The 23,338-nt window shown below is 38.3% G+C and overlaps 1 protein-coding gene across 4 annotated transcripts in view; it reads right to left on the reverse strand.

The window, feature by feature from the left end:
- Window positions 1-22,424, reverse strand: part of LOC128222875 (protein PRRC2C-like) — a 36,574-nt gene extending 14,150 nt beyond the window's left edge. For 3 of the 4 annotated variants that reach the window (XM_052932038.1, XM_052932039.1, XM_052932037.1), the window contains exons 1-27: window positions 22,284-22,424; window positions 21,605-21,776; window positions 21,037-21,177; window positions 20,781-20,884; window positions 20,481-20,616; window positions 19,982-20,185; window positions 19,453-19,775; window positions 18,951-19,033; window positions 15,499-15,696; window positions 15,022-15,078; window positions 14,144-14,342; window positions 12,801-12,905; window positions 11,047-11,139; window positions 10,269-10,541; window positions 9,869-10,000; window positions 9,342-9,636; window positions 8,971-9,169; window positions 8,411-8,620; window positions 7,340-7,686; window positions 6,792-6,952; window positions 6,429-6,532; window positions 5,461-6,254; window positions 5,068-5,221; window positions 4,031-4,639; window positions 3,714-3,820; window positions 1,059-1,264; window positions 347-620 (exon numbers count right to left, since the gene is read on the reverse strand). In XM_052932038.1, the coding sequence (XP_052787998.1) occupies window positions 347-620; window positions 1,059-1,264; window positions 3,714-3,820; window positions 4,031-4,639; window positions 5,068-5,221; window positions 5,461-6,254; window positions 6,429-6,532; window positions 6,792-6,952; window positions 7,340-7,686; window positions 8,411-8,620; window positions 8,971-9,169; window positions 9,342-9,636; window positions 9,869-10,000; window positions 10,269-10,541; window positions 11,047-11,139; window positions 12,801-12,905; window positions 14,144-14,342; window positions 15,022-15,078; window positions 15,499-15,696; window positions 18,951-19,033; window positions 19,453-19,775; window positions 19,982-20,185; window positions 20,481-20,616; window positions 20,781-20,884; window positions 21,037-21,177; window positions 21,605-21,716 (5,620 nt within the window). In that variant the 5' untranslated portion in view covers window positions 21,717-21,776; window positions 22,284-22,424. The remainder of the gene's footprint in view (window positions 1-346; window positions 621-1,058; window positions 1,265-3,713; window positions 3,821-4,030; window positions 4,640-5,067; window positions 5,222-5,460; window positions 6,255-6,428; window positions 6,533-6,791; window positions 6,953-7,339; window positions 7,687-8,410; window positions 8,621-8,970; window positions 9,170-9,341; window positions 9,637-9,868; window positions 10,001-10,268; window positions 10,542-11,046; window positions 11,140-12,800; window positions 12,906-14,143; window positions 14,343-15,021; window positions 15,079-15,498; window positions 15,697-18,950; window positions 19,034-19,452; window positions 19,776-19,981; window positions 20,186-20,480; window positions 20,617-20,780; window positions 20,885-21,036; window positions 21,178-21,604; window positions 21,777-22,283) is intronic. The other variant, XM_052932040.1, reaches the window with a different exon arrangement.
- Between the last annotated feature and the right edge of the window lie 914 nt (window positions 22,425-23,338).

A 23,338-nucleotide genomic window follows, 5' to 3' on the forward strand; every position in this document is an offset into this window, starting at 1 on the left:
TACAGACAGACAGACGTACGTACGGACAAGGGCAACCCTATATGCCGCCACTTTGTGGGGGCATAATAAAGAAGACTATACTTGATATTCATTATAGCAAGCTCATCACAACACAGATACACAAATGCTAGCAAGAACTTTCAAACTAGTTCTATGTCTCACTAAATATTTTTTTAACTATAACAATGCATAGCGCAAATTTTTTTTCTTTGAAATAAAAAACAAATTTGAATAAATTTTTAATATTCTGTCCAAAATCATGAATAGTTTAAGTAAAACATATACAGAGAAAATCACTAAATGTGGTGTTGTTTTTCATGAGTATATTATGAATCAATGTTCTTACTCTTTGAGATGTCCATATCCTGCTGTTTAACATCGGGGTTCACGGTCTGCGACATCAGTGGAGGGATAGTGTTGGACATTTCATTGTCCCAGTTATCTATCTTGGTCATAAACCCATCTCCCTCTGGAGCCTCTTCTTCCGCATGAGGTTTAGTGACGACCTTCTCTCCACGTAGCTGTTCTCTCTGCCGGGCAAACCGGGGAGGCAGCTTTGACAGTTTGTAGTTCCGGGGTTTGTCTATGGCCGTGTGCACACCCTTTGGCTTGGCTACAACCTATTTGAAGAAGAAACAAGATGTCACTGTTGGAATCATAAATCAGTGAAATATGGAATACATGGAAGTTTAGAGCATTTTTGTGCAGGCATTTCATTTTACTAAATTCTGATATCCTAGTTGTCTGATGCAACCCTCAACGACATACTCACTTGAGAATACATGGGAGTTCCTAATAAAATGCACATGTGTATTCCAATGTTTGATTCGTGTTTGCTCAGTGCCACAAAATGTTTGAATCATTCTGCTTTCATAGGATTGACAGATATGACTAGCATCATTGCAAACAATATAATCAAGGTCGCCTAATCCCACGTCTCTACTGCTAGGTAGGCAAACCTCAAGTCCAGACATGCTCCATGATTTGTACAATTCAGAGCATCTAAAACTGTCATATCACACCTAAACATGAGATTTATGAAACACTGTTCCACCAACCTTGGATATGACCTCCTTGGCCTTCTTTGGAGCAATATTCTCTTGTTGACCCTCTGACGTCAGTTTCCTAGTCTCAGCCTCCTGTGCCTTCTGTTTGATCTTCATCGCCTTCTTGCTCTGTACTTCCTGGAAACCATCGTTGTTCTCGTACAGGAAGTTAGGGTCGTCAATGGTTACCTCAGGCTGGTCATCTATCACTACCACACCTGGAAATAATAAAGTTTTTCTTTTAGTTCATTAATGTTACTTACTAACACCAAATTAATAACCAAAGTTACATCGTCAAGACATGTTTGCAAGTTTTCCGAAAGGCTTCACAGGAGTTTTTCCTCAACTCACGCTTTCTTCTTTCAAAACATTTATATTAACAAGCATGTCATTTAAACCGGAGAGCACAGTATTTAGTATATATGTAGTAAGTAAACATATTGTACAAAGTGATCTAGTCTATTCCCCCCAAAAATTTTTTTTTTTTTTTCGGGGGCTAGCCACCTCAACCCTGCATGGGGATATGGCATGAAGGCAAGTTTCAACTATTTTTTACATATTCATGTACATCAATCATGCCTTATTGTATAAAAGGTGCTGCTGAAATATTAACACTTTACAACTATAATACAAATGTTTTTAGCTGCAATTTATTAGTTTTACCCATGACTTTATCTCAGGTGGTATATGCATGGGTTTGCTCAGTGCCTTAAAGAAACTGAATCACAAGTTGCTTCATAGGATTGACAGATATGCATACATCATAGCAAACTTTCACACCCATGTCTTGTCTCGGACTACCAGAAACAAGATAATGGTTGTCTGAATTCTTTTACTATTGCTTGGCATGAAAGCTTAACAAACTTTCCTAATTTAAAAACTAGAATTTGAGCAAGTGTAGAAAGCATTTTACCATTGTAGGGCTTGTGGGCTTGTGCTAATATAGACCACTGGTCTCAAGTTTTAGCCAAGAATAAAACTTTTATAAGACAAGAAATAAACTGACAAATATCCCTTCTTTCAAATGTTATTATGTTTGCTCAGTGCCTAAAAGAAGCTGAATCAAAAGATACTTCATAGGATTGACAGATATGCATACATCATAGCAAACTTTTACACCCTTGGCCAGTCGCAGATTACCAGTAACCAGGTATTGTTGTCGGAACCATGTTTACAAAATGGCCTCACAGTCATCAAAATTAAGACTATTCGATAAACAAGCATTAATTCTTAAACAAGCATTAATTCTTAACAAGCATTAATTCTTATAATTTGCTTATAACATCCAGAATTTGAGCAGGGCCAGAAAGCATACAACTAGTAATGGGCTTGCGGGTTAGACAACTTGTTTCAAAACGGAGTTTAGAATAAAACCTGAACAAGAAAATAATTTATTACAACAGATTTCCCTCCTTTCTTTCATTAGCCTAATAGGTTTATGAAATTCAATCCAACATGGCCTAAACAAACTTTGAAGCTTGAGTGAACAACAAATTGTTATTGTTTGGTTTGCTCAGTGCCTAAAAGAAGCTGAATCACAAGATACTTCATAGGATTGACAGATATGCATACATCATAGCAAACTTTTACACCCTTGGCCAGACACAGATTACCAGTAACAATATAATAGTTGTCTGAATATTTTTACTATTGCTTGGCATCAAATCTTCCTATAAATAACCCAGAATTTGAGCAAGCATGGAAAGCATTTTACCAGTGTATGGCTTGCAGGCTAGTGCTAATTTAGACCAATGGTTCAAGTTTGAGCCAAGAATAAAACTTGGACAAGAAAAAACTATTACGACAAATATCCCTTCTTTCTTTCATTATGTTAATGAAATTCAGTCCAACATGACTTAAATGAACATTGAAGCTAAGCTTGAGTGAACAACAAATTGTTATCAAGTGTAACGTTTGCTCAGTGCCAAAAAGAAGCTGAATCACAAGATACTTCATAGGATTGACAGATATGCATACATCATAGCAAACTTTTACACCCATGTCCTGTCTCGGACTACCAGTAGCTGGATGACCCATCTATAAAATGGCCCCTCAGTCATCTAAATTAAGACTGGATAAACAAGCATTAATTCTTATACTCATTGCTTGAAGTTAAATTTTCTAAGCCCTACTTTACTAAATCCTGAAATTGAGCAAGCCTGGATAGCAGTCAAGGGCTTGTGGTAATTTTGACCACTCAGTCCGAGTCTAGAATGACAAATTTCATCTTTCTTTCATTACATTTCTGAAATACAGTCCAACGTGGCTGAAATGAAGTTTGAAGCTAATTGAACCACAATATATTAATGTCATTAATGTTTGCTCAGTGCCTTAAAGAAGCTGAATCATGGCATACTTCATAGGATTGACAGATATGCATACATCATAGCAAACTATTGGTATAATATTATTGAAACAATGCAGCGGTTGAAATTATAACCGGCCCACAAGACCTGCACTGGAATTCTTTTTTTTAAACGTTACTAAGGACAGTTTTACTGGAAATAAGCGGTTTTTTTTCGATAACACCAATTCTTCCATACCATTATGGTCTAGAGGTAAAAATCTAATTTTTCACTTTTCAGGAAAAAAATGTTTGAGCATTTGGAATGGGGCTAATGTTCATCCCCAAATTAGTCACAAAACCCCCACTGTAACCATACTCACTAGCGTAGTTGTTCAGATCAATATTTGCCAGGGCATCCTCCCTCTTCTTCTCCGGCTTAAGGGGCTTGGAGACATCAGTCAGGTCTCCTTTCTTCACCAAGCGATTCCTGTAGACAATACAAAACCCTCAAGTAATGGTCAAAATCTTGATACATGAGCGATGCTCATCAGCAATGCATTTACAAATATTTAAAATGGTGTTATTTTTCATTTAACTACGCAAGTTCAGATAATTCTGCTTAGCAGTGCAAGTCAGGCAATCAATCAATATGATGTTTTCACTCCCAAGTTCCATTATTTTAAAATTGTGAACTCACTTGTCGTTGTATGTCCCATTAATGGCACTGTCAATAGCGTTCTGGTCGTTGGGGACAACTCCTTCCACTCTGTACACCTGGTTTCCTCCTCCATTCTCCTTCTTACCAGTCTGGGGGTGTGGGGGTCGTTTGCCCCCACCCGGCCCGTTTTTTGGAGGTGAAGCATACCCATTTTTTGTCTGCGAGGTGTGGGATATCCTCTCTTTATGGAAGTTTTTTGGATTGTCGTAATTTTTATTATTATTTGTATTACCACCATTTCTTTGATCTGTGGAATTCACTCTCCTATTTTGTCGATCATTTTGCGGCCGCTGACTAGAAAAGCTTTTCTTCGGATCACGTTTATCTCGACCGTCCTTTAAATCGTTTTTTGAATCCCTACGATCAATTATATCACTACTCTCAGAGGCAGTTTCCCACTCCTCATTCGCCATGTCAGACGAGTTCTGCTTGGTAAGCTGGGGTCCCCTGCTTCCACCTCCGTTTGGGGCACTGGCCCCTCGACCGCGGCCTCGCCCCCTACCACCTCCTCGGTCAAATGCTCCCCTCTCACCACGACCTCTTGCAAATCTGGGGGGTGGGGATGCTCTCTCTGACCTACGGTCACGTCTGAAATCATAACAACTTGTGTTAAAGCAACATCAATGTCCAATATGAATTTAACTTACGTTTCATCTAAAATTGAACTGATAAATGATGAGTTTTGAAATGCCTAAAATCGTAAAGGGACAGGAAAACTTCCAGCTGCTACAACTCAGTTCACAGCGTCATTGTACCAACATTTCTAATTCATTCAAACATTCTCATACATAGGTTTGTTTTTGTATTCTGGGAGAATGACCTAAACTAGTGGGATTGGGAAGTTTTATTGGAAAATTAGCCGAAAAAGAGATACATTCGCACATGACCTAATACCGGCTATAAAAATCGCCCAGAAAATCCCTGACCCATAAATCACATTTCTTGTAATTAGAGTTAATAAGGCAGAATAGTCAATCCTGAAATGTGGCTTTTCCTTCAGTATGTTCCCTGCCTACCTTGGCTCGTTCCTGGGCTGGTCCTCTCCTTGACCTCCCCTGTACTCCTTGTTAGGGGGTCGACCAAACCCACCTCGGACAGGTGGGGCAGAATTGTACCTCCGATCATCCCGGACTCGCCCTCTACCTCGATCTCCTCGGAATGAGGAACCTCCTGGAAGGTATCGTTTAACGATATTATAATGGATGACAAGCTTTTCTTCTAGTAGTAAATAACTGGTATTTCAACCATTTATCTAACCTGGTTTCGATTTTCATCTCAAATGTTAAATTGGTAAATCATCAAGTCAAATGCTTCAAAAATAAATAAACTTTGACACATTTTAAGAAAAAGATAAATGTGATATTAAATGAAACTTATCTGTATTATTTCTAATCATGGATTACAATTACCTCTGCCTCGGCGAGATGGCTCTCCTTTTGGCACAAACTGGTCATCTCTTGGAGACCGAGGCTCTTTCCCATAGTGATCATCATTAGCATCGTCCATGCTTCTCCGGCCTTTGTCTCTCCTGTCACGGGGTTTCCCACCATCACGCCTGACATCTCTAACTCCACCCGTGCCATCTCTTACTCCAACTGGTCTTGTTGAGGGTTCAGCCCTTGCACCAGTGGATTCCTCACTAGCGGAGCTTACCTCTTCAACAGACAGGTCACTATCATCATCCTTATCCCTTCTCCTTTTCTCCTCTGCATCTTCCACCTGTTCATTGTCATCACCCCATTTGCCCATGGTGGGGAAGGGTTTTACTTGTTCAGCGTAAGTTGGGGGCCTGCCCAGTCCACCTTCCCTCCGGGGGGCATTTGTGTTACCATCGGCATGATTCTCAAACTTGTACTCCCTTGAGCTGCCTCTACCCCCACTGCCAAGCCCTCCTCTCCTTTCACCTCGCCCAAATCCCTTGTCACCTCCACGTGACCCACGATCAGTGCGAGGGTCACCGCGCCCTCTACCTCTACTTCTATTTCCCCTCACAAACTCTCTGCCCCCTCTGGGTGCACTACGGGCTCTGTCTCTGCTATCATATTTTTCTTTTTCATCCCTCATACGTTTGGCAGGTGGGTGGGAACGATCTCCACGTTCCCTGTCACCTCTGTCTCCCCTGTCTCTGTCACGGCGATCATCCTTCTCTTTCCTGTCCTTCTGTTCACCTTTGTCTGCTTTCTCTCCTTGTTCAGACTTTTCACTGTTAAAGAAATCAAACAATAAATAAAATTTTGAGTATACAAATATTATTACAAAAATGTTGGTAGTTCATTGTAAAATGATTTCTTAAACAATAGAAGCATACAGTAAAACCGCATGTATATGAAACTCTTTTAAATAATAACTGAAGATTATATCATTTCTTTCAACTTACATAAATTCTTTGCGTTCTGCTGGCTGGTCAGGGCGCAAGGTCTCTTTTTCTGGAGTCTCCTTCATATCCTTGGATTTAATAGGGGTCTTCTCCTTAACAGATTCCTGACAACAAACATTGGCATTATTAATTGCTAACTGGTGATCATAATTGCTCACTTAATATTCTTTTAATTCAAATCTTGTTTTAAAGCTATCAAGTAAGTTACAACGATTGTAGATCTAAACAAATCAATCTTATTAGATTTGTTACAGTAGTTCTGAACAATTCTGCAGCTTTTACTCTAGGTAATTTTGGAAGCAAATTTTTGCACCGTAAATTTTCCATTTGGGAATAGGTCTGAATATCTCCAACTTTGATTACCTTGTTCTCCTCCGGTTTATCACTGGCTGGAGATTCCCTGGAGTCAGATTTCGACAGAGTGGATGCAGACCTCTTTAGGGAGACAAAGTGACTGCGTGGTGGTGTGTTCTGCTGTGATTCTCGCAGAGTGATAGGCGGCGGGGCATTATAATGGTCTCTCTCTGGATATACAAAGGGGAAAAGTCTAATCACAATTGACCATAATTTATTGGCAAAAATTCTGTTAATTGGTGGAGAGTTGGAAACATATTTCATAATTATTTCTATATTTCATACATGTCTAAGTGTTTGCTTTCAGTTCGGCGAGTGAAATAATGTCATCATTACAGTAAGAAGTTTCAATCATCATCAAGCAAACAGTCATCCATTCATTCTTGTTTAAAAACAAAAATGATTATTATCATTGGACAAAGACACAGAACTACACATGTAGCTAATCAAGTCTTATACATATCCCTAATAGATATAATTGTTTTCCAATCACTACAAGGCAGGATTTTGTACCCAAATTGTTGTTTAATCAAAGAAGTTTGATGAATTTCACTTACTCTGTTTATGGTCGTCCTGTTTATTCATGCCCCAAACATTATCAGGGTCCCTCTTTCTGCGGTCATTCCTGCCATCCCGTCGGTCTCCTCTTCCCTCCCCTCTGTTTCTATTATCCTTCTCCCAGTAATTGTCCCGAGCTTTTGGCTCCTGCTTCCCTCTCGAGTCCCTTGAATCCCGGGTATCTCTATTGTCATACTTGTCCTGTCGATTGTCTCTCCTATCATAGCCGTCGTCTCGTGATGGTTGTCGGTCAGGTTTTCTGTCCCGAGGTTTGATTTCACGAACTGGCTCTGCCTCTTTGGATTTACTGTCAATTTTCTCAGGTCGTTCTTCCTTTTCATTACTCCTGTGAAAAAAATTATATCCAAACTGAGTATGCAAAAGTGAAAACAACCTTCATGGTATTCAAATTATAACTGAATCTTGTTTACAATACCTGTCATTAAAATAGATCCATGCTTCAGTTTTCTTCAAGGATTTTTCCAGACAAGTCTACATGGACTGCTGTTATTGTATACAGAGCTTATTGAATGTCTACACACATCATAAACTTTCCATTTTTCTTAATCATTGTTTGACATTTCACATAAATCAAGCTTGCTTGTCCTTGCAGGACTTGTTACAATTTTTAATCTTTTTAGAAGCAGGGGTTCCAACAGCTGATAATTGCCATTCTGGATAAGATAGCAGATTCATGCCCAAAGCAGGCTAACGAGTCTTAGACCCCTTTTGAAATTGTTTTCAGTTCTTTTGTTAACCTTCTTGTGAATGGGGATAGAAGCCTTTGCAATTGAGAAAAATGCAACAAAATGCCCACAATTGTGGATTTATCATAGTATTTATTGAACAAGAAACAAAGCCAAGTCCAAGACCCCTTTAGATCCTGGGTTTGAAAGTTAAGAGAAAGAATGCATTTATACATATCTATACAAACTGACTTGGTAATAGTTCGGCCAAAAAGTTTTTTTTAGATTGGTTAATCCTGTATTTAGAACTCTGAATAACTAAACTTAAGACTTCACGCTTGTTGATCTAACTTGACCTGAGTAGACTATAATACACCAACAAACCTGTCTTTCTTGTCACTATCCACCTTCTCCCTCCTATCTTCCCTCTCCACTTCCTCAAATGGATCCTTTTGTACAACAGGGGGCCGTGGTTCCGGCTCGGTGAAGTCTCCCTCGCTCTCCTGGTCTGAGATATCCTCGTATAGGTCTTGCTTGCCACCTGGTCCATGCATGAAGTATTCCATACCAGGACGACCTCCCTTCTCATATTCTCTACAACAAATGAGACACAGTTGTAATTCATATAGGACAAATCTAAATGAAAGGAAGTTGAAATTGACAGAATTAGTACTTGACAATAATCATTTAAGTACTATTTTAATTTTTCATTGCTTGCTTTCAGTTCGGCGAGTGAAATGATGTCATCAAAGCTGTACTAAGATAGTTCAATCATCATTAAGCAAACAAACTGTTAATAACTAGGTCATGTGTTCAAATATTTGTCTTTCTTTTTGATTACCATGATTGGCCATTTATATGTAATTAGATTTTGTAATCCATGATTGATCCTTGATCTGGTTTATACAAACATAACATAGACAGTAAATTTCTTAATATCCTACCTCCTATACTCATCAAGTTTTTCAAACTCAGGGTACATTCTCTGGTCGAAGTATGGGCGCCTGTATGCCTCCTCATACCCTTGAAACCCAGCAACCCGGCGGACTTCTTCCCGCTCCCTTTCTTCTACACTCTCCGTGCCAGACCCGTGACTGTCTGTACGATTGCGCCGAGTCTGCACCTGCTGGTACATGTGCATCCCTGATAAAAAATAAAATGTTAGGTATTACAGAACGATAAAGTCGATATACTATGTAATAATGCAATTCTCATAATTACAGTCAATAGTAACATATTTTACTTATCAAAAAAACAACATTTCTTTTTCAGTTAACAATAACCGGTCAAAGAAAAATATCACAGGAATGTTTACCTTGCATATCCATGGGTGGTCTTGGACCATAGCCCATAAATGGATGGTGGGGATGCTGCATCCAGGGGTAGGGCCCCCACGGTGACGGAGGTCCTTGTCCAGGTCTCATCTGGGCAGGGTGAGGCTGTGGCTGGGGTGATGTTGGTGTTGGTTGGGATGACTGGGGGGAGTGGGGCTGGCTGCTCCGGGGCGGGGCCGCCACAGTTGTCTGGTCACCACCAGAATGCTGCTTCTGGAACCTGGGTGGGATGCCTGAGCCCCGAGAGTAACCCTTGTTGTACTGGTTCTGAGAACCCTGAAATGGTTTTTTTCTTTGTAGAACTTGCATGGGAAAGATGCATGTCTAATCAGTGGATTTAAGTTAATGAATTTCAAATTTTAGTCTCTCACCATATAAAAAAGCGTAATTTTCCATGGAAAGGCTTTGGCTGTAACTTTTGTACTTGAACTACTCTTGCAATTTCTTTAACAAGCATCCGATATAAAAAAAAACTTGGTCTACACATGTATAAGTATGTTCTCCATACCTGTGGATATTTTTGTCCATCCCTGGACTGGGGCCTGTCCCCCTTGTCACTTTCACTCTCGCTGGTTCTGCTGGAGCGTGTCTCCGCCCGACTGCCTGTCTCACCTTCATTCTCCACATCATCTACGTCTCCCTGGTAGACAAAATCAATTAATATTAGACTGTTCAAAACAGTTTAACATTGATAATTTCAGTAATTTCCCTGATAATTTGAGAAAATATTTATCTTTTTTAAACATATCTTCCTCTATACACCATCCCATTCCCATTCAAACACATTTTATGCAACTTGTATGTATTTTATGACATAAAATAAATGTACAATCACAAACCGATAAAAAAAGCAATTATTTCTGACTCAAAGTATTAAAGTTCAATTTAAGAGCAGTACTTGTACACACCTTATCATCTTTCTTCTTAGCCCTCTCATCAAGAGCCTTCAGTTTCTCCTGTGCAGCCTTCTTGCGTTCATTTTCGATTTTTTTCTCCTCCTCCTCTCTTCGCCGTCTGGCACGCTCAATAGCTGTATTCACTTCCTGGTTAGTATCCTGGCGTCGTTGTCTCCACATTTCATCATCATCGTCCCCTTTCTTCCCTGATGCTGATCCCGAGCTGCTGGATCCACTACCAGGAGTCACTGGTGCCTGACCAGGGTGACTCGGGAATGGGGGCCTCTGAAATGTATGTGCAATGGTTAATTAACATAACTATAATTGCCTTTTCGTGAAGCAAAGATAATGGATCTTTGAAATGGACCGGACACAAATCCAGTTGTCCCAAATAAGTACAAGCCCACAAGCTCTGTACTGGTCAAATGCTTTCGGGCTTGCTTGCAATCAAGATTTTATATAACAGGGCTTGTTGAAAGATTTTGATGCCAATCAGAAGTGTAAAAATTTCGGCTTGTTCATCTTGAAACTTGAATATTGAAAACTACATATAATGTGAGGAGACAATCTCAGAGAGAGAAGAGAGGGAACCACAAATTAATGGACAACAGAAATGTTTTCATAAAATTGAGTGTCCCTGTCTATTTATAACAATTCTTATCCCAGTCTGCTTTCAGTTCGGCGAGTGAAATGATGTCATCATAACAGTAAGACATTTCAATCATCATAAAGCAAACAGTCCTTCATATTAACAGTAGACAATGGTAACACTGAACAGTTTAATAATTACCTGTGCAGGTCCATGAGGTGGCACGCCCATTCGGTAGTGGGGTGGAAAGGGTCCTCGTGCTCCCATAAAGTCAAACGGTGGCATCCAACCACGCTGAAACAGCAATAAAAACAATCAATCAATATTTATTCTTTACCTTTCATTTATGTTCCAACAAGATATTAAGTTCCATTCTGTTTATTCTTACATAATTGTAAAAATGTGTGTTTTATAGTGTGTGCTTGAGTTTCATATTATTTCTAATGGTGAAGACAATGAAAAGTAGCATTGAGACCAGTTTGTTATTTAGCAATGGCTCAGAATCCGGTAAGTATCAGCATGAAATATGGTGAGATGTTTTCCTCACAGCCATTTCAGTATGTTGTTTTATCACCTTTTTTGAAATGGGGCTGTGGCTTTCTTGTTTGAGGAGGATAAAGGAAAAATATTTTGTATATTTGTACACAAGCATAATATTGTGCATTTTTTGTGTGTGAGTGCTGGAGATTCATAGTATTTTTACTATTGAAAACACTGAAGATCCGCAATGAGATAAGTTGGTTTAATTACAATGGCTCAGAATCCGGTAAGTATCAACATTAATTATGATCAGATGTTTTCCTCACAGCCATTTCAGTGTTTGCCTTTTTCTCACGATTTTGGGAATGGGCGAGTTTTGGGAATTTTGGGAAAGCCGGGGCTTTCCTTGTTAGAGAAAAATGAAGAAATAATTTCTGATGTTTTATTTAACACAATCATTATAATGTGCATTTGATAGACACTGTGCTTGAGTTCAAATTATTTCTTATAATGAAAATACTGAGGATAAGCATTCAGATAAGTTGGTTTATCAACAATGGCTCAGAATCCGGTAAGTATCAGCATAAAATATGATCAGATGTTTTCCTCACAGCCAACACTCCTTCCAAACATAACAGATAAAAGAAGGTGATTAATTTCTTTAACAATAAACTAATTCTTCCTTTTACATTAAAAAAAAATGGGGGGGGGGGGGGGGGTGGGGGGGGAGTTAATGTTTTTGGTCAGAAAAACAAACACTGTAATTTCATATCATTCTTCGATTGATCCAAATTGTACATTGTAATATAGCAAAAAAAACAAAGGCTCAGAATCCGGTAAGTATCAGCACTAACAAATACGATAGGAATATTTTCCTCATAGCCTTTTTTAATTTAATTCTGAACTGTTCTAACCTGAACATTTAAAACAAATGAAACAAGGCTTAGACTCTAGGAAATGTCAGCTCAAAGTACAACAACAATCTCTTCCTCATGGGTTTTTTGTATTATTACTGGCTGCACAATTGACTTAAATCTATACAATAACACTGTATAAGGCTATCCAAATTGTTTTTTAACAACTCGGCAGTCATTTTTTTTCATTTTGGAAGAAGTCTCGTTTTTGAACATGAATTAAGGTTTGTATATTTGCCACAGACTCTATTAATTTGTTTTCTAAGGACTTAAGATTCTTATATAGTGGATATCAGGAAACGCCAAACATCTCTTAGTTAATGAATGGAGTACATAAAATTGTCAGAAAATGTGAATTTTTCAGCCTATGTCAGAAAATGTAAATTTTTCAGCCTAATCATCTACTGGAAGAAGCGGTGCATGTGATGCACCAGTGAAATGATTTTTGCAACCAAGCCCAAATTATTTCAAAGTTCAAATTTTGTTAACGGCATTCATGTAAGAAGTTAAAGGACTGTCTATACAATAATACCAACATTCTAGAACTCTAGATCTACTCACAGCATCCATGCCAGGGTGAGGGTGTCTGCCTCGGAACTGGGGTAGCATTGGCCCGCCCGGCCCCCAAGCCTCCCTGGCTCCAGGGGACTGGCCTTCTCCACTCACCTGCACAATATGTCAATACAATTAATAAATTAAACAAAGATGTGGATTGTATTATAACAAATCCAAACATCTCAAATTAAACTAAAACTTGTCAACTAAAAATTCATTTCAACAAGTAACAATTTTGAATCGAAAAAACATTATTTTTAAAAATAAAAAAGTATTTAAATTGAAGGAACATGTGGTAAAATACTATTTACTTTACAATGAAAGTCTGAAATGAATGTACCACTAGCAAGCCTTTTGAGGTTAAGAGCAGCAATAGTTGATGAAATGTAATAGAAGATGGAAGTAATAAATGTTACTTTCTTGTTTACATGTCACTAATAAAGAAGTTTGTTAAAGTGTTATGGTAACAGTGCAACACCCACACTTTTCACACAGTTTATGAAATGTAAATGATGTACCACCAGACGCATCTTTTACTTAAGTCTTTGTGAAAAACATAAATTAGCACTTGAAATAAATGAAGAAGAAGGAATTAGCGAGGATTGAGGTAAATGACAAATGTAAATGATGATCAAATGATCAACTGCCTTAAAATTTTCCTCTATATAGAAGGGATGGTTGTACGCAGGAAGTAATTGTTCATATGCATATTAAGATATTGCTATAATGGGCTACAGTGCATGACCAGAAGCGTAAAGATTCAGAGTACATACTGATCGGATGATCTTTCAAAGCTTAAAAAACTGCCTGTGTAAGTAGAGTGAAGATGCAATCATGTTGCATATTGCAGGCTTGGAAAATGATTTACAGATCTATTTTACCCCATCTTTCAAAGCTTTACAGATATTAGTGTCTTTCCTTATGTTGTCTTAGGGTTCCCAGAAAATATAGATTTAAACAGCTGATAATTAACAATCATGAAAAATACCCGGGGGAACTTTTCAAGTTTATGCCATAAGTGAGGTAAAAGGGTTACCGAGTTATTTTTATGCATTTTAAGGCGCCTTCTAGTGTTTTTGATGGAACAGTCCGAGCATATAAAATCTTTAAAGCTGTACCAAAGTCTGGAGAAAAAGCTCAAATTCCTGATTTTAGGATTAATCCAGAACCTCTGCAAAAATGTCCTTTTAAATCAGGGAATGCATTTCCCCAAGATCTTCCTCATACATAAAGAAACAAAAGAATAAAGACAATGTTGATTGGTCAGTAATTGGGTCAATTTCCAAGCCTGGTTGAAGTGGTGTGTGATATAATGCCTGGGTTAGATCAAAACAGTTGCTGCTCTATACCTCTGTGTGCCCTGGCTCCTGACTTTCGCCATTCTCAAGCTGCCTCTCGGCAATAGTCTCGCCCTGCCCACTCTGGGTGTCACTTGCCTTTCGCCGGGCCTCATGACGGCCTTCAGGCTCCTCTCCTTCATAATGGGGCTTCCCCTCCCCCCTAGCACCACCTGCAGAGCCTGCTTTGTTTTCTTTATCCTTGGCTCGCCTGTAACACAAAACATTTCTGTGCTTTATTTAAACCACAATATAGTTACATCTTAAATGTACATCTGGGTATAAAATGAAAAGTTATTTACTTCTTATAAATGAAGGAAAAACAGACAAGACAACATTTCTGAAAATGATCAAGTGAAAAAACAAACTGAATATTTTAATGCAGGGGATTGTAAATTTGATCATTTTGGGCACCAGTTTGCCATTTTATTGTTGAAGGACTGTTCATGGAGTAAATCCTCAGCTTCACTCAGCTTCGAAACTTTCTTACAATGGACATACTTATTGAGCACCTGTATTCATCTTAAACCGGAACAGTTGCTACTTAGTGATGGATTTGGACGAGACTTTATTACCATAACAAACCTGAAAGCACTTATATGACTAATGCAATTTTTGGTTGTTAAAAATTGCAGTCAGCGGTAACATTTACAGTCAGTCAGCTTATAGGAGAGTAACATTTGGAAAAAAAAACTTTGGTTGCATTCAGTTCGGCGAGTGAAATAATGTCATCAATTGAACTCAGACATTTCAATCATCATTAGCAACCACAATGATCCTAAAGGCCGTGGCAATTACTTTCCAACATCAGTAACAAGATATGCAATGTAAACTTCATATTTACTGAATACTAGAAATAGAAGTATACTGTACAATCAAATCATGTTTACCTTCTTTTGCCTGGTTCTCCAGATTCATCCTCCTCATCACTGAACACAAGCTTCTCACTGAAATAGATCACAATCCGGGTCAATGAGGAGATGGCACAATAAATTAAGTTAATAACTGTAACATTATTGAAATTCATGGTTTGCTTACAGTTCCATGAGTGAAATAATGTCATCATTGGTTTATGTCATATATTTCAATCATCATAAAGCAAACAAAATATTATCAGTTCCATTTTTTTAACATTCTACCTTTGTCATGATGTCTGACACTTACATACAAATATATATAAAGAAATTAACACTGCATATTTGCTTTCACTAGTAAGTACAATTTTTCAAAAACATATATACCTATTCAAAAGCATCCCTATCTATTATCAACCTTTAAAAACTCTGTGATACAATCAAACTTGATGTATGATTCCTGTGGAGAGTCTTCAATAAAAGAAGTACCAGTAATCCATTCAAAAATCATACCTGTAGTCAATTTCCCCCTGAGCAGCTGCCCAGCCACCATTGTTGTCAAGATGGAGTATTTCATCAAAGTCCTTTATGTCCTTATCCGTGATGATTGCAGGCCGCTTATAGTCTTCCCGCTTGTCATCATCATCTCCTGGCTTCTCTCCGGCGGCTCGCTGGGGACCCCCCATGTGGGGTGGTGGGTGCCGGGGAAACCTGCAGGTGTAAGAGAAATAGTAGAGAGCTGCTACAATATCTAAAATACATAAGATGTATCATTACAATAAAATATATTTGAATTTTCACTATTTTTATTGTCACCTCCTTTGAAATTTGACAGCAAGATAAGTGTTCTTAAGTCAATTTTTGGCACAGTTTTGGATAATTTCATTCTTCTCCAGGAAAGTGCACTTGGAGAAAAAAATAAGTTTAGGTGTTCATGCAGTTTCTTTAAAGCCATCAGCTCGGTGAGTGATATTTTTTGTCATCCAAGTCTGGTGAACTATGACAATAACTTCTCATCATGTGGCTTACCTATTACATTACTGGTCAACTACATGGAGCTTGATCAGTTATTCTAGTAACTTGGATGATTTTATTTCTAACATTTATGTATAACATACAAAAGAATTATTTCATAATGCCTGCATAAAGCCATCAGTTCGGTGAGTGATATTTCTTGTCATCCAAGTCTGGTGAACTATGAAGCACAATTTCTCATCATATGGCTTTTCAAATCAAGTTGCAAGCTCATCTGTTACTGATTTTGATGATGAATATCATTAAGATTTCATTGGTTGGGCCTAAAAACGAGTGACAATCAATTGTATTTGGTCATTGTCGATAATCGATTCAACTGAGTTGGTTTTCTACTTTCTTCACGATAATTGTGTTTGATTCATTACCGCCAATATTCGCAATCGAGTTCATGTATAAATATATTCAGAAGTGTTAAGTTGTTTTCATTTACAATAAGGCTGATAGCAGATGAAATATTTCGTTACCCTATCGCCAGTCTGGACATACTTGGTCTTTTACAAGAAAAGGCCAAGACCAGCTACGAAAGAAAACGTAGGAATGAGTTAAGAACAAGAAAAATACAAAGGTTAGTGGTCATATTTTTTTTACTTCAGTTGTTTTGAATGCATACTTTTAGTTTCAAAATGTGATTGACACATTAAATAATTCAATCTGACCCTCAAAAAGAATGTTAGCTTTGATATTTCAGAAAATTAAACAAAATTGAAATATTAAGAATGAAAGAATGAAAAAAAGCTGATATCTTGTTCAAGTTAGCAAATATCTTGAGAAATGAACCAGTAACCAGGATAGTGCTTTAAGCATAGTTACTTTAAGTTGAGAAAATATAGAATTATTCTTGTATTGCTTTATATATAAATCAAAACATACACACAACATAAGCAATATGTTTGAAGTTAAAGCCTACTAATCATTGTACAAGATAAAAACTACAAATAAGTCATTGTCAGAAACAGATAGTACTATTGATACTCAGTTACTTAAGTGGAGCCCATTGCCAAGAGTCTAACTGGAACCAATTCCCAACACTAGTCAGTGTGCAGAACTGAGGGAAAGTATTGTTGCAATGGTGATTGGACTTCCTTTACACTTCTTTTGCAATCGAGAACCTTGTCCAAATTTGCCACAAATGTTGACAGACTTAATTACCAAGCAAAGGACCTCCAGTTTTAAAACCTGTGTAACACTAGGACCCAGAAAGTAAACTGTCGAGTGAAAACCATATATTGGGGGCTTTATATAATTGACAGACTCCAAACATATCAGACTGAAATATCCCAAGGTAAAAACATGACCATGGGCAAGCTCATTGAGGGCGTTGTAACCATAAAAGATAGGAAAGTGTTTTCAACCAACAAAGAACACACAACTGTGAAGCCATCAGTTCGGTGAGTGATATTTTTTGTCATCCAAGTCTGGTGAACTATGACAACATCTTCTCATCATGTGGCTAACCTATTACATTACTGGACTTCTACAAGGAGTTAAAACAGTTAGTCTAAGGAATTATTTCAAAATGCCTGCATAAAGCCATCAGTTCGGTGAGTGATATTTCTTGTCATCCAAGTCTGGTGAACTATGAAACACAATTTCTCATCATATGGCTTATCAAATCAAGTTTTAAGCATGATCAACACAAGCAAGATTGTCCTGTGCTTATCAATGTGCAGAACAGAGGAAGAGTTTGTTTTTTTCCTTAATATTTCCATTGTCACTGTGATCTTCATAGATTTTGCCTCACATGTAGACAGACTCAATATGAAAGGCAAAGGACCTCCTGTGCTACTGGGATCCCTTACAGTAAACTTTCATGCGCAAACACCATATAGTTGGTCCCTTAATGTTTGCCAATCATGTTATGATGAAATATCCCAAGGAACACACATGGTTTCAAAACAACAGGCAAGAAAGTCATTGAGCGCTTAATCAGCATAAAAAATAGTAATGTGTTTTGAACGTAAACCAGCATTCAGATGGTTTTAGATTTTTCAAAATGTCTGTTTGAACTATGAAGCCATCAGTTCGGTGAGTGATATTTCTTGTCATCCAAGTCTGGTGAACTATGAAAAACAACTTCTCATCATGTGGCTTATCAAATCAACTTGTAAGCAAACTCAACACATCCCAGCTTGTCTGTTACTGATCAATGTGCAGAAACTATGTGCAATGTAACGGGAAATATTTTTGCTTAACACTGACTGTCAAACTGATTGATCTGGAAGGCCAACATTTTTTTGTGTCATTGGGGTTACATCTTGTACAAAATCAGACAGGGTAGGTATATATGAAACAGTAGAGTCGGCGCCTATGTAGTATGTAAGGTTGGGTAACTGGAACCAGAAGTATTTTATAGCTCCAACATGCCTCACATGTTGCCCGGCCTAATTGTCAAACAAAGAACCTCCTGCACTTACTGCGCATCCCTGTAAATTTTATCAAGTGAAAGCCATATATATGGGCCCTAAATCAAAGCCAGACTTCAAACATATCAAAACAAAAACACGCAAGATTTTTACGGCATTTGTATTAATTAGGCCACAGACCTAAGAATTGTCGAAATAGACACAAAATTCCTAAAATGCAGAAAAAACACTGCAAGGCATAGACGTGTTGCATACATTACTTTAAAATGGAGGACAAACATCACAAAATAAGATGATATTAAAGCTAATGAACAATTAACAATAAAGTAAGTGAACACTATTTATCATACAAACTTATAAAGCAATCAGTTCGGTGAGTGATATTTCTTGTCATCCGAGTATGGTAAACTATGAAACACAACTTCTCATCATGTGGCTTATAGTATAAATGACATAGAGCAGCTTAACATTTAAAATTAAGGCAAAAAGGTAGAAGTCAAGTGTAACATTTCAACGCCATGCAAACAAATGGAAGTAAAGTGTAGCAAGTTAAGTTTGTAAACTAACCTTCCATCATAGTGAGGTCCATAAGGAGGTCTGTGCATGCCTTGAAAGTTTGGTGGAGGGTAAGGTGGAAATCCTCGGTACATCTGTAATGGACAATATTCAATTAATGGTAAAATTGCATTGCATAAAATACTTGGCTAATATGACCAATAGTAGCAATGAACACAAGCACAGGCCTTAACAGAATCCTTAACTGGTTATATGCTTTCTCTGCTTGCTCGAATTCTGAAGCTTAGAGAGCAAAGTTTGTCAAATTTATTCCATGCATTAGTGTAAGAATTTGGGCGTATTCAACAAAAAGTTGAATTTCAACGACTATATGCTTCTGCAAAATGGTATCTTTACAGCTAGGAATGACTGAAATTGGATACTCTTTCTGGGGTAACCTTTTCCCACCCACGCAATAATATCTAAGGTTTTTTTTATTGGGATTTTCTCTTTCAAATTATTTTGAAGGATGTCTTAAATAACCAAAATAACATCAATTGTATGTGCAACTCACATAGGGTGGCATCATTCCCCTGTACCCTGGAGGCATGCTATATGGAGGGGGTCCAGGTCCCATGTGGGGTCCCGGGCCCATATGGCCACCAGGCCCCTGCATCCCGGGCCTCATTCCTGGCATGCCAGGACCTCCGGCCGGCATCTTCTGACCCCCTACAGAGTCCACGCCGGCGACGCCACTTCCAGCAGTTGTCTGGAGGCCACTCTGCAGTGTTTCTGTCGGGATCTCCGCACCAGAAACGGTGGGCGACTGTACATCTTTGCTGGGAGACGTCTGCAGCATAGCGCCACGTCCACCGCCTTCCTTCCAGTTCCCGACATCTGAAATGGTGTTATTAAATTGGTTTTTCGCATAGTTAAATTTATGTATGCACATTATGTGCCACAACGGAAAGATTTTGCTACTTAAATAGCAAAAAAAATAATTCCTTACGCTAGTTAAACACAGCAAATCACAAAACACCTAACCATGGATAAAATGGTGAACCAACACATCTTTAGCAATAGTGATTTCATAAAATACTTACTTTGTGGACGCAAGCTTGGCCCTGGTCCATACTGTGCCTCCTTTGCACCTTCTACATCTTTTTTGTCTGTACCCTCCTTCTCGGAGTCTGGTCCACCTGCTGCAAGTGAGGGGAACTCGTCTTGGAAGTATGGCGACTTGTGCCCCACAATTCGCTTTACCGGTTCCCCTGATGTAACACTGCTCCATGACTTTGTCCCACTCGCTTAAAGAAGAGATACAAGTTCCATTTAAGCATAGATTTCACAGAAATACAATGGACAGTAAAAGCAATTGAAATTTTCCCAACTAAGTTCACATTTAAAGCCATCAGTTCGGTGAGTGATATTTCTTGTCATCCAAGTCTAGTGAACTATGAAACACAACTTCTCATCATGTGGCTATGAAATCCTTATCTTTTTCTAAAAGCTGCTGAACTAAACATACTTAGTATACATCAAACATTCCAAAGGAAACAACAGTTCCCTAACTTTTCGATCTTCAAAGACATGACAAGATACCTGATGGGGTCTGTGTGTTTGCCCCTGTGGATACAGGAGTCGTTATTGTTGTCCCCTGCTGACTTGGTGTCTGTGACGTCGGTGTCTGGTTTATTGCCCCACCACTCACCGCCGTTGCTGGCGTCACCACCACCACCTGAAAGAAGACATTTGGATAAAAAATATATTTTAAATTTAATAAACATTTGTCAGTTTTCACCCAGGCATTCATCTGAATTTTAAATGGAAATTTCAGTTTTATGAGGAAATTTTCATTTGTAATGGTTCTAACAACTGACCCCAATAAAGCAGATTCATTACCTTGTTTGTTTGCCCCGATGATTGCGGTGTGGTAGCCGGCTGCTGCTGCGAGGATGGCTGCGGACTGCCAGAACCTTTCTCTTCCTTCTCCTTGCTGCCCCATCCTGCACCAGAAGCAAACAAGTACTTGTTACTTGAAAACCTTGGAAGTATCCAATTCATACCGTGTCAAAATTGACATGGAGAAAGAACAAATCACCATCATGAAAAATTATCATTACCTTGCAGAGAGCAACACATAGACTTTTAACCTTACCTGAACCTCCTGTAGGGACGAGTGCTATGTTAGGATCGTTTCCACTGTTTTCGCTCTTCAGACTTGGTAGATTGGCCGGAGGCGGCATACGCCGGAGGCTTCCCACTTTACCCAAGCTTTGTAACCCATGTTGACGTACGACTGAAATCAATTTCAAAAGTAAAGATTTACATTGAATTATTATTTTCAATATAATAATAAATATAGAAATAACATTTTCAATACATACATGGAATTTTTTTTGTTGTGCATCATTGTGCACCAGTCAAATGTTACCACACACACCCCAAGATCCGAGGAATAGTGTGGACTTAACTTTCGGTTTAGCCAATCCAAGGTAAAATACCCGCCACGGACTACAAACTGCTTGTAAAATCCCCACACCCCCAGGACATCCTAGGTAAGGCCCATTGCATTCTTGCTATTTTCGACGCGAAAACAAAACCACCGCATTCACTAGGCACTGCGAGCCACCAGGTAGGTTAAAACACAGCCCCTTTTCCCCACTATTCCCCAGCTGGCTATCCCTGGACCTGGGGGCCATGGTTACAATTGACTGGTGCATTACCTGGAGTCTTCTGTTGTTCAACACCCTTTCCTTTGTATATATTATTGATATTGATGGACGTGAACTTTCCTTTGTTCTTGTCGGCCCTATTGCCTATCCCTGAGAAGGACATTTTTCCAAGATATACATCAGAGATACTGTCTGCAAGTACCCTATGAACGAACCGTTAGATCTGAAATCAATGGACAGATTATTTTACAAATTCATGTCAGTGTTAAACAAAGAAATGAATCATTAATGAGCAAAAATGGGTTACATGTATCTTGATCACCATCAGTTTATTCCAAAACAATATTCAATGTAAATAGTTATAGTACTTATATCAGCAATATGCAAGGAACCTCTTTTCATACATATTTAAAGGAATTATAGATGCGGTTTCGACAAAGATAATGTTGAAAAATTAAAATGGAAGATCAAGAAAAAGTCACGTCCTTTCTCAACCGATCTTTGAATGTACCAAAGCAAATGCAAAGGCGAACATTTTAAACCTCCATTATAATGACTAAAAATGCAAAAGAGAAATCATTTTGTTCGGACAATAAGCACTTTGCCTTCATCTGGGTAACGACGCATTTTTCACCTAAACAAAAAGCGTCCTCAGTGAACCCCCAGTCGACATAAATAGGTCATTTCAACTGCATAATTTACAAACATCAGAGCAAAATGAAACACTTACACCGGTCCGTTCTATTGGGTGATGTTTAAAGACAATATATATTGCAAAGAATATATGCTTAACACTAAGATGTTCTTGATTCCCTTGGATTCAGTCGCCTGATTCTTGGTTGTCAGATATCCAAGATGGCGTATATGCAAATAATGAGTGACGTCACGCTTTTCGTTCCCACAATCCCTTAAATAATGATTGCGTCCACATTCATATCCGTCTATGCTTCGTTTCGCATCAAGCTATTTATTGATGATTAAAATTTGTGCAAATTACTTGTACGTATAGGAAATTAATTTCTTGTAATTGAAAAATGTTTTTAAAACTGTTTGTTTCAAGTGTAAAAAAACATGTCTTGAAACTGTACACACTATTTTCCAAATAAAAATGATATTTTGTTGAAAAAGCGCTTCTCTGACGAAACCCTGGCAAAGGTATGGTGTATAAGCAAATTGAACCTCACCCATCGTAGGAACAAGGATTTGCGACCAGGTGGCACTCCCATGATTTTCTGATGTACATCCAGCACATAAAAGTCGGAAATGTTTAAGACGGCGTATATTTATAATAACATATTTTGAAATGTATGGGAATGGACCAGTCGCCATGCATTTAGTCATTAAATTATCACAACTTGTCGAAATCAATTGGCGGAGAGTCAGTTAATCCATTAGATAATTCAACCATGTGTTTATATTTATTTACAAATTATAACCGCATTATTGGTCACCTGATTGTTTAAAGGCCTAGTTTAAGCCTTCTATAAGTGAACCCCTCCCCCCCCCCCCCCAAAAAAAAAAAAAACCCACAAAAACAACAACAACAACAACAAAAAAACAAAAATAACGTGTATTGGTACACAACCTCTGTTTATTGATCTTTATCTAATTGCCTAATTGTCTTATCAGATCTCCGATCTGAGTATCCTGCTATGCAGTTTGGGATAATATTAAGTTAGAAATGGACCCTAAATGGCCCTGAGCCAATAAACGAATACACAGGCCCCTACTGTGACATCAGTGCAATTAGCAGGATATGCACAACAGGGGATTATCGTGCCAAAC

This window comes from Mya arenaria, chromosome 17 (genome assembly GCF_026914265.1).
Source record: "Mya arenaria isolate MELC-2E11 chromosome 17, ASM2691426v1".
NCBI lineage: Eukaryota > Metazoa > Mollusca > Bivalvia > Myida > Myidae > Mya > Mya arenaria.